General features: G+C 42.5%; 1 protein-coding gene across 3 annotated transcripts in view; it reads right to left on the bottom strand.

Moving 5' to 3' along the window:
• VWC2L (von Willebrand factor C domain containing 2 like) overlaps positions 1-12,158 on the bottom strand; it is a 128,633-nt gene that overhangs the window by 88,163 nt on the left and 28,312 nt on the right. For all 3 annotated transcript variants that reach the window (XM_073306732.1, XM_073306731.1, XM_073306730.1), the window contains exon 3: positions 8,378-8,507. In XM_073306732.1, coding sequence (XP_073162833.1) covers positions 8,378-8,507 — 130 coding nt within the window. The remainder of the gene's footprint in view (positions 1-8,377; positions 8,508-12,158) is intronic.

The following is a 12,158-nucleotide window of genomic DNA, read 5'->3' as shown; positions in this document are numbered from 1 at the left end:
ATGGCCAGATCCTTAGCTAGTGTAAATCAGTGTAGGTCCATTAGCTTCAATGGGGCTGCACTGATTTACACCAGTTGAGGATCTGTCCTAGGTCTCTAAGGCAGCCAAATGGTTTGCAGTAGCATAATTGGATACAAACATCATTCATACTCTTCTAAATTACTGTGATGATTTGATTGCCCTGGGAATAATAATGACATGCCTGCTTTCATTTTAGTACCTTCTGAACTGCTCCGGTTCTGTCAGTTTACCTATGCTCCCAACCTGATCTTGATGTACACGGTCCAGAAGTACTGCCCTGGAGATAGGGAGATGCTGGAATCTGAAGACACTTCTCAGTGTAAAGGATTAACAGTGATTCCCAAGTTTTTACACAAAGTTTCAACAAAGTTGTCCCATGGGCTTTTCTCAACCTGTGTTTCTTATCACAGCAAGGAATCCTAGCATACACTGCAGATTTCCCAGATACTCAGTCTGTCTTTTCTGGATCAGTTCTTTGCCTACCACGCTAATCCACACACTTTTGGTTAAAGCGGATCAATAGGTCAAATCCTTAGCTGTTGTAAATTAAAGCGGCTCCATTGACTGCAATTCACACCAGATGAAGATCTGGCCCAGTCTTTCTTCTGGGTTTTACCCATTCATTGCTAACAATAGTTATGGCTGCCATATACATAAATGGTTGTTTTCTTCTATGGCTTTAAGTGTATGCAAATGTGCTTCCAGAGTGACTGAAGATTATACCATCCCAGGTAGCACCTTGGACTCAAACACCATAGAAGAGTCAGGGGATACCAATAAGTAAAGGACATTCTCTATCTGTTTCCTTTAGTCTTGCCACAGCCCCAGTGAAAAATTAATTTGCCACCTACTACCTAGCCTTTTAAATGGCATCTCTTTCTGTGTGCCCATAACCTGACCAAATATTTAGCGTCTTCAAGATGTTTACGCTAGAAGAAAGGGGTTAAGAAGAAGAAAAAGGGCTAATAATAGTTCTGTAAGAGGTGTGATCTTCCACCAGACCTCCGAATGCTATTTTGCTTCCTTTACCCCACAAATTGTATGCTGAACTCTAAAGCAACCTAATTTCCAAAGGTATCTATTCCTAATGTACATTAATTCAGTTCATCTCTTTGGGGGCTGTCACCTTGTTGTGATGAAGGGGCATGTGTGTTCCAATGATCCTCAGAGCTAAGTTGTCAGGAGCTTCATGTTCCTGGTAGGGTCTCCCAAGGCGAACAGGTCTGAGGGGAGGTCCCAGGCAAAGCTCCGCCCAATCCCCCAAGTCCTCAGTGGTAGATCAGGCAAAAGAGGGTCCTCGGATCTCAACAGCTGTGAAAGTGGATGAAGACTGCAGCAAGCAGAGATCTCCAGTTGTCTCGGACTTTCCCTGCCACTGGGCCACAGCCCTCCAACTTGTCATGATCGTGTGGTTGCTGTAGGCACACCATCTTCCCCAAATTAAAATAAATCATGTGCAGGCTTCTACCATGGGAAATAACATCTTCCCAACCTTCCAAGCCCTGCAGCAACAGACTAGTGGTTACAGGCACAGGACCCAGACTTGCTGCTGCCGGGGAGAGGCGCCTCTCCCCCAGCCCCGAGCTGCTGCAGTGAGAGAGGGCTGGACGGAGTCCTCTCTCCCCACTGCAGTCCGGGCAGCCTGCACCCCAAACCCTTCAGCCTCGCTCCCCAACCCTCTGCCCCAGAGCCCTCTCCCACACTCCGAAACCTTTGGCCCCACCCTACTACATGCATTTTGTTATGTGCACCAATATGAATGTTATGTGTCACACATCACCTCCATATTGGTGCACATAACAAAATACATTCCGCACATAGTTGTCAAAAATTAGAGGGAACACTGGTCCTGGACCTGGTTTAGTTCAACATCTTCATTAATGGTCTGGATGATAGGATGGATTGCGCTCTCAGCAAGTTTGAAGATGACACTAAGCTGCGGGAGAAGTAGATACGATGGAGGGTAGGGATAGGGTCCAGAGTGACCTAGACAAATTAGAGGATTGGGCCAAAAGAAATCTGATGAGGTTCTACAAGGACAAGTGCGGAGTCCTGCACTTAGGACGGAAGAATCCCATGCACTGCTACAGGCTGGGGGCCGACTGGTTAAGCAGCAGTTCTGCAGAAAAGGACCTGGGGATTACAGTGGATGAGAAGCTGGATATGAGTCAGCCTTGTGCCCTTGTTGCCAAGAAGTCTAACTGCATATTGGGTTGCATTAGTAGGAGTACAGCCAGCAGATTGAGGGAAGTGATTATTTCCCTCTATTCAGCACTGGTGAGGCCACATCTGAGTATTTTGTCCAGTTTTGGCCCCCCCCCCACTATAGAAAGGATGTGGACAAATTGGAGACAGTCCAGCAGAGGGCAACAAAAATGATTAGGGGGCTGGGGCACATGATTTATGAGGAGAGGCTGAGGGAACTGGGCTTATTTAGTCTGCAGAAGAGAAGAGTGATGGGGCTTTTGATAGCAGCCTTTAACTACCTTAAGGGGGGTTCCAAAGAGGATGGAGCTAGGCTGTTTTCAGTGGCAGCAGATGACAAAACAAGGAGCAATGGTCTCAAGTTGCCGTGTGGGAGATCTTGGATATTAGGAAAAACTATTTCACTAGGAGGGTGGTGAAGCACTGGGATGGGCTACCTAGGGAGGTGGTGGAATCTCCTTCCTTAGAGGTTTTTAAGGTCAGGCTTGACAAAGCCCCTGGCTGGGATGATTTAGTTGGGGTTGGTCCTGCTTTGAGCAGGGTGTTGGATTAGATGACCTCCTGAGGTCTCTTCCAACCCTAATCTTCTGTGGTTCTATGATAAATTAACTCAAACTCCAAAATAATGAGTAATGAGCGTATATTCTAAGTAAATTAAGAAAGAAGCTTAGGTGAAATGTGGATTTCTATGCAAGGAAATAAATTGTTATTTACATTAATTTGTGCCCATGCCCTCAAAGATGAGGAAATTTTTAATATTTATAGCCTATTAAAATAAATGTACATAATAACTGTGCCGGATCCTGGCCTCTTTGCCCACGTAAAACTCTAGCTGAAATCAATGGGACTCTTCCTTGTACAGAGGAAAGGATCAGACTTTTTATTTTAAAATCTGTATCAACTGTGATAATTTAAAACTTTAATTACAGACGCAGGTGACAGATTGCCTATGAAACATCTTTCTCCTATCCAGTATTTCACCATGAATCTCACCCGTAGTCTATGCAGCTAGTGAATAAGTACAGTTGCCAGAAAGTATTTCATTGCAGATGTGTTAGGTTTCATCTGTTTTGTTGTGTGCAACTAATTACCTTCTTGAGGGTTAGTGGCAACAAAAATTAAATTAAAGTGAAAGCCAGAGCCCAAATCAGAAACGTATAAGGCTTATTTTGCTCATCCCTCCTGAAAATGAAAATGCCAGGGCACAGTCTAATATTTTAGCAACTGCATTAATGTGCATGTAAGTGGGTGAGAAAGCTTTTGCTCTGAAAAGAATTTCACACTTTAGTGAAGAAAAATGTTAACTAGTCTAGGGCTGCGTTTATTGGATTTTTAAATTAATTTCTGTGACATAGGCATGCCACAAAAGCCCCAGTGATGAATTCTTGCTAATGTCAACATTATTTTGGGAAAGAATTTTTAAATAGTGCCCATAATTCATGAGAATAGAGACCTCTGGGAATTTACTGCATAATCTTATTTTGCCCTTTCCTTGTTTTCACTCACAACTACACTTCCCAAACCAGTCTAGATTCTTTTAATTTTAAAATGTATCTGGATTTTTCTTTAGCAGAGCAGTGAATGGGAAGTGGGATGCAAACCTGACGTGGAACTATATCAAGCAGAGCCAATTTAGAGCAGTGGGTAAAGATCACACTGTAGCTAACTCAGAACAGCATAGGAAAAAAACAACCTATCTCGTCTTCCCAGAGGACTATGGTCTATAGCCGAGCTGTTCTCCTTGTTTAACTTTAAAACGTAAGAGCCAAATCCTCAAGTCCTAAGGACTTGGTCCTAGGCAAACAATCCGGTGCATGGGGAAGTTTCTCTCATCTTGTACATTTTTCCCCATGATCCAAAGGCGATAAGAACCCATTTAACTTGGACAGCAGCTTAAATCAGATTAAAAGAATTGGAAGATCATAAACTTAAAAAAAGAAAAAAACGAATGCACTCTGTGCCAGAGTGTATTCAAGAGGATTCAAGGCATCATAAAGAGCAACCTCCCAATTATCCTTAGGAAAGAGCTTTAAAGTATGTCCATCCACTGATAATGAGCTCTGGCTCTGAGACTGGGTCCCTTACTCACAAATCCAAGCACCACTCGCCAACTTCAAGACAGGCCTTTGGTGAGAGTAACAATGGAAGTTGTGTTAGGTGACAAGAAGCAAACAAGGGGACAGACCAATTTCACAGTACGACAGGCTGATTGGGAGACAATTGGCTGGATGCTCAGTTGTATCCAAGGGTGCGTCTCCTGAACAACACTAGCTGCAGTTCTGACCCATAATTAGCAACAAGTAGTGGTGAAAAAGATGGGTAGCGTCTCATGCTGGATGTTAGAGATGGAAGGGTCCAAGAGCACGTGACAAAATACAAGATGAGAAATAACAACACACTCTCATGTGCAGAAAGACCTAGGCGAAAAAGCTCAGGGGACATCTTAGTGGGAATTTGCTTATATAGGCTGCTGCTCTTGCTTCAGTGTGAAATGAGCGGACAGTTTTCTTGTTGAGATAAAGTAAAGCCCATGGGGCAGGAGGGACATCACAGACCAGGGCGGTCTCGAGCTTGATTTAAATAATAACAGGCAAGTTTAAGATCATGTGGAGACAAAAGTTCACAATAGTTGACAGACTTTTATCTGGAAAAGTCAAAATGACCATAAAGAACAACTTGGGGCAATAATTTTGTATTCTGTCACTCCTGGAGAACTTGAAATCCAGTAACCTTCCATCATTAGTCAAAAACCCTGTACAGTACCTGGAGCCATCACCCTTAAAATGTACTGTGACAATTTGGACAATGGGACATGAAAGAAGGAATGTTTCCTCCCAAATTTTAGCCTTGCAATGAACTCTGCCTACTGTATGTGCAACTCAATTAAGCTGCCTGATATAACAAGCTTTGCAGTCATTCCACTGAATTTTTCAAAGCACAGGATAACAGTTCTATTTCTTTGGACAATTAGGAGTAAATTTCCAGACCCGCTTGTTCAGGATGCATGGGAAAGGAATTGATATTGGCTGCTTATGAATCTTCAGGTCAGGTAGGGTAGAGTCAACACATTTCTGCATTAACCTTCCTTCTGCACAGCGCTTCTGCCCTTGGCAACACATAATTAAGACAGGCATGAAAATCATTCTCAATCTATCAAAAGGAAATTATTCTCCAGTTAATGACAGCAACAGTTACCCACACAAGCAAGTTACACTGCTTACAAAAGAAAGCACAGCAAAGGACATGGGGCTCTATCTTAACCAACAATAATGGCCTTTCGAGCTAAATTCATAAGGAATAACTTTTCAAATGAGAATGTGCATTGCACACTGCTCTGCAGATTTAATCATATCCCCAAATCTCTTTCATTTGGCTTTATAGAACAATAACCAGACAAGCAGTAAGACTGAGCCGAAATCTTTTGATCACAACATATCTTTCCACTGAAATAGTTTTCTTTAATGGAAAACAAAAGCTGTAGGGTGGGGGAAAAAATTGTATCACTCTGTTAAGTGAGATTGTCAAACAGAATGATCCATGAGCGTATTTGTGAAACTTATCTTTAATTGACTGTGTGCAGTGGAGTTTTCAGAAATAAAAGCTTGGTCTGAACATGGGTAGCTGGCTTCTTCTGGAAAGTGATGCAAAACCTCCTTTTAGCATATGTCAGAGGGCTTCGGAGGGTGAGGTGACCCATTCGATATCTTTCTATGCTTTTGCAATCAAGGTACCAAGGATTTCACAGAGCCATAGATTCCAAGGTCAGAAGGGACCATTATGATTATCTAACCTGACCTCCTGTAGATTACAGATCATAGAACTTCCTCAAAATTATTCCTAGAGCAGATCTCTTAGAAAAACATCCAGTCTTGATTTAAAAACAGTTAGCGATGGAGAATCCACCTTGACCCTTGGTAAACTGTTTCCATGGTTAATTACATGTTACACCTTTCTCTGCTAGACTGAAGAGCCCACTATTAAATATTTATTCCGCATGTAGGTAGTTATGGACTGAAATCATATCACCCTTGAACCGTTTTGTTAAGCTAAATAGATTGAGCTCCTAGAGTCAGTCACTGTAAGGCATGTTTTCTAATCCTTTTATCATTCTCATGGCCTTTCTCGGAACCCTCCCCAATTTATCAACATCTGTCTTGAATGGTGGGCACCAGAACTGGACACAGGATTCCAGCAGCCATCACTCCAGTGCCAAATACAGAGGTAAAGTAAGTTCTCTGCTCATACTTGAGATTCCTGTTTATGCATCCAAGGATTACATTAGCCCTTTTGGCCACAATGTTGTACGGGGAGCTCGTGTTCAGCTGATTATCCATCCCAATCCCCAAACATTTTCAGAGTCCCTGGATCCCAGGATACAGTCCCCCAAGATGAGAGGTCAACTATCAAGATGCCAGTAGAAACAATAATGCCAAACAGGAATGCTCATCATGTTTCCTATAATAACAAAGAGGTGACATGGACAGACAGATAACTGGTGAGCCTTAATCTCCCATATTTCTTCCCCACCATCCTCCCTTGCCTCAGAAACCCACCGTCCTTAACAGACCTGGGCTCTTGATCTTAAATGGCTTGGGGGTGAGTATAATAATTATACCTAGCTCTAACAAAGCACTTTTCATCAGTAGATCTCAACGTACTTTGCAAAGGAGGTCAGGATCATTATCCCATTCCACACAGTGGGAAGCTGAAGCATAGGGAGATGAAGTGATTTGCCCAAGGTCAAAAAATGGGTTTTGGTAAAAAGTTTTGCATTTCCAGATTCCATTTCTGGTAACATTTTTCAGTTTTGGGGAAAAAAAATCTACCAAAAATCTACCAAACCATTTTACTGAAAATATTTTGTTTTTAGTTTTGGCGGGGAGGGGGGTTGGTTAGAGGGGGAGGTGTCAAAAGACTAGAACATTTTATTGACGTTGACATTTTTGTGCAAACATTTTCATTTTTGACCAAAAGCCACCAGGAAAACATTTCAGACAACTCTAGAGATGTGTAGGGAGTGGAAGTTACACATTGATAAGAAGACATGGACATGAACAGCAGGGAGTTTGAGAGTATTACTGAGCCTATGATCTTACTGAGTATAAGCTGGTGTAACTCACATGTGAAGTGGGCTAGAAGAAAGTGTAAGTTACACCTGCTTAGACTCACCTCTGAATTTATCCCAATGCATGACTAAAGAGAATGTCTCAAGGGGTGAGATGTGGCAAGGATAGACTGAGTGCCACTGTAGATGCTATTTAGGTAAGTACCTAGCAGAAACGAATGGAGACAAATAATACCATAGAAAGGACCTGAATTACAGTTAGCCTAAGGTTAAGGCTCCGTTCCCTTCCATTCTCCAGTGAACGCATACAGCTACAAAGTGGGCTTTACAAAACAAGGATCTGATTCTGACTAGATGGTGTAATGACACCCTAAAAATGCCCATAGGCATAACTCACTGAATGAAGTCATAATGACAGTCATAATGACTGTCATAATGACAGTCGCAGTGGTTAAAGATGCTTTGTATCCTGACATAGGTTCCCCGCTTTGTGTGCTGTTGTTATGGTGATATTATGGCACAAGTAGTGCACTGGGTCTCTGTCAATGGAAGATAAATGCTTGCACCAAAAACGCTGACCAGTGGCAAATAATAACTTAAATCATCGAGGGCCCAACCCTGCTTTCACCAAAACCAGTGGGAGTTTTGCTACTGACTTCAATGAGAGCAAGAGCAGCCTATTGACCTTAGACAAATGTTGACCCCTGTCATCTCAATCTAGAGCCAAATGCTGCGCCCCTTACTCATGTAAATAGTCCAACTGACTTCAAGTGGGACTAAGTGTGGGAGCAAGGTAAGCAGGAATTAGCCCTTGGAGAGCTGAAATTCTCACCTTGATTGATCCTCACTAGTTTTAGGACACATCCTTGCTCGGGTGAACAATCCCATTGAGAAGACTCATGTGAGTAAGAATGTCCTTGAGTTGCATTGATGGAAGTTGATAACGAAAGCACACACACAATGAGAAGGAACAAACATCGACCTTTGCCAGGCAAAGTAGTTTCTGGGCTGCGTGTAGGTAATAAAAAAATCTTTATAGAATTTTGCTGTTATCTCTTCTTTAAAGCTAATACAGTACATTCTTACCATTTTTGCAGACAGGACAACACTGTTCTGGTTCATAGACTGGGTTGACACATTCAGGAACTGCGCAGTCTGCTACAAGACAGTGAACTTCATTGCTGGGCTCACAACGACACCATTCACATGGAGAGGGCTAGGAACAAATCTAAAATTAGCCCATTTCCTCCTGCAGCTCAAACATTTGTAACATTTATATGTTGCCATAAGACAAAACATCTGCGTTTAATACGACTTCACTGCATTCATTCATCATGTGTAACACAAATTAGCCTGTAGGACAAAATAGTAAACTCTGAAATATTTTTAAAAGTGCTAAGGAGAATGCTCAGAATTATATATTTTTTAAGGACCATGCTTGTACTTTGTCCATTGTCACACTTACCTCTCTATTATAAAAGGACCCAGAACAGGTCAGCGGGTCTAAAGCAAGTCACCAGTTTGGCTTTTGTTTGAAGGCACATGAATGCATTGCACAGATCGTGTTCCGTTGCTCATCTGTTGTCTTCTTGTGAGTAAGTCTGGTGTTAAGAGTTATAAGAGCAGAATTCTAGTAAACCTCAGCTCCGTGGCTGTTCTTGGGAAGGGGGCAGAAGGACTGCATGATGTTCAAATGCACATTCATGTCATGTGTAAACTCACAGTTGCAAACCAACCTAATGCCCTGAGTGTGTTGCTGCCGGATCAGCTGGCTCAAAAGCTGGAAACTTCAGTGTTGCAGCCTCGGGTTAGAAGAGTGGATACGTTTTTCGGAATCAAGAAGAATTTCTGTTGCTTTTCTTATAGGGCAGGGATTGTATTTTTGTTCTGTGTTTGCACAGTGCCTAGCACAAGAGAGCCCCAATTGGGCCCCCCAAAGCACCACCACAATATAAATAATAAATAATAATAATAATTTAATTTTCTAGCCCCACCCTGAAGAAGGTATTTAAGCATATGCCCAAGATGAAGCTCTGAGTAATACCACTGAAGTCAATGAGTCGCTTGGGAACCAACTGAACTGGTTACATTTTAGGACTGCCAGTCTAAAGGGTGTGCCTTGAACATGGTAGAGAGAGTTGTCTTCATCTCACTTGCCTTCCCTTTTAATGGGGAGTGGAAGAAATATTTTAAAAAATAGAAAAGTCACTGTTTCAGGTCTCCAAAACAACACGTGTGTGCATGCAGGTGAGACAGACACACACACATAGAGAAAAGGAGGGCAATTGAAGAATTAGTGCCTGGCAGGCTGGTGTGTGAAATCTCTAGCAATCGAGCATGCCGTGCACCAAGTGTTCGTGTGGGCCATGCTGCTGCACACTCGAAAATCCATCGTGAACTTTGATCTACTCGAGTTTGAAACAGCATAGCACACGAGGGAACTTCCAGTGAGTGGGAGCAGGGGCTACAACCAGCTCGTGTGCCCCACGCTAGAGTGCTGATGTTACAGCCCAGCATGCCACGCACTAATGCTCCATCCAGCTATGCCCTTAGATAGACTGGAGAGAGGGAGTGGGACTAGGGGTGGGGAAGAGAAATAAAAACGACTAAATTAAGCGCATGTGAAAACCAAATCACTAGAAAATCATTTTATTCGATTACCTGTCAGACACTGAATTCGGGCCTCTTCTGAAACAGCTGATCCCCTCACTAGCAGCTAAACTAATGGGTGGAGGGTACTGGTGCAAACTCTTCCTTCCATCACATAAGGCGAAAGCTGTAATAATGCCATTGAATCCAACGGAATTCCTCCATATTAAATGAGAGCAGAACGCCGATGAAATGTTTCAGATCATGGTGACGTCTTTCACCAATTCGTACAAGACATACAGAACACCCTGAGTTCTGGTCTTGGCAGGTAAAAAGCTTTTCTGTTCACCTCGAAGGGGCTCCATATGTCTTGAATCAAATCATTTGTGCCCAGGGAATTCATTTCCACCCTAAAATGGACTAATTAAAGCATCCCTCGCTTTGTCTGAACGTCTGCAACCTGTAATCCCCATCAACTCTCATTACTAGTGGCTCTGGCAAATTAGATAAAATCAGCACATCCTGAGTTAGGGAAGCAGTCTGTGGAGGTGGAAATCTTCTGTCTAATTATCTGCCCTCATTCCACTCTGCTTTGATTTCTATCTGCAGCACCAGGAAGCTCAATTCCTTTTACCTGCTTTTCTTATTCAAGTCTATTTAATAACAATAAAAACAACACAGAAGAAACCCAAACTACTAGCCCAGGGATCAATAAGAAAATTGCTGTCTTGTTTTTCCCCAATTTAACCAATAGTTATATGGAATAGTCCAGCTCGATCTTCTGCTATATTGAGACCTTCATTAACACATCCTGGAGAATGTCTCCCGGCCACAAAGTTACACTGGTTTCTGTGATGCTGAGCTGCTAGCCCTGCAAGCTATTCTACTGCATATGACTGAGATTGAAGTGCATCAGCAGATGTAGGAGATGCCCCTAAATGACTCTGCACTGAGTAAATGAGACATGACATGTATATCTTTTGCTTCCGTGTTGTTAGCGTTACCTGAAAATGACACTGTAATAAAAGGTGATGTTATTTGACACTGGAAGCAGCTGTTGGGATGGGAGACCTTTACTCAGTTATAAGATGGAAAGAACTCTTCAGCTTTTCAGAGGATGAACATTCTGCAGAAGATAAGAGAATATTCGACGTTGAATTTCTCTACCAGCTTTCTATTTCCCACCACATCAAGTTCAACCTACTCGTTCTTGCCTTCACACCCATGCTTAACCTTGCCCCTTTATACTCATTAGTCTCTTATTGCAGCACCCACACATTCCTTCGCCTTCACCAATGATGCCAAGCTTGCTGACTACAAATGCCTCAATGCTTTCTTCAGCATCTCACCTTATACAGGGAACACCCTTCCGGAGTTGCTCTGCAAAGCCGCTCCTGTCTTCTGTAGGATCTGATCCAAAGCACAGTGAAATCAAGAGGATTCTTTTTTCTGACATGAATGGGCTTTGGCTCAGAGCCTTAAATTCCTCCTAGAGACACACTTCTTCTGGGATGCCTACAGGAAACTAACTGACTGAGGAGTCTGTTATTTATCTCATGAATGAACTGCTCTTCTGTACAGAGAGATGAGTCAAGTGTTGGGAGGAAAGGCACTGAAACTGAAGCTGGGAATTAGTGCAGGAATTGGGATTCATATGAGGCACCTCCAGGTCTTTTTCTGACTTCTCTATCCAGCCCATCTGTTCTTATTTTCCTCCAGGCATCAGCTACTCTTCTACTGACCCTACTGAAGTTCTCTTCCAGATGCTGCTGCTTTGTTTGCTTTTTATTCCTATGCAAATATCATACATGGTGAGCGCTCTCTATAGTGTGCCGTGCGAAACTCGGACAGTTTTCAGCAGCACCAGGGTTGGGATTTAAAGGTGTGTCACTCATGGAGCATGGCACCGTGGTAAACAGTTTGTAAATTTGCAACCGGTGAAATTCAAAGGGGATGTTCTCCTGTCCTTATTGAAAACCAGTGATGGGAATGTTTGCTAACGCCTGACATACAAAAAGAGCATTCAGTCATGACACTTACTTTTAGACAGAGCAAATAGACTAACCAGAATCTTTTAGAGCTGATACTTTACTAAAAATTCTGAGGAAATCAATGAATTCAGATGAGTAAAGGGTTATGTATGCTACAAGATTTTAGGCAAGATTTTTGACACTATCCTTCTGAACAAGAACAATGTCTTATAAGAGGTCTTTAGGAAAGCATTTTTTTAACAAGACTTTTCAAGAACCAACCCGTGTGCGTGTGTGTTAGGACTCGT

This window comes from Lepidochelys kempii, chromosome 11 (assembly GCF_965140265.1).
Source record: "Lepidochelys kempii isolate rLepKem1 chromosome 11, rLepKem1.hap2, whole genome shotgun sequence".
Taxonomy (NCBI): Eukaryota; Metazoa; Chordata; order Testudines; family Cheloniidae; genus Lepidochelys; species Lepidochelys kempii.
The sequence above is the reverse complement of the archived record's forward strand: the minus strand, read 5'-3'. Positions and strand labels throughout refer to the sequence as shown.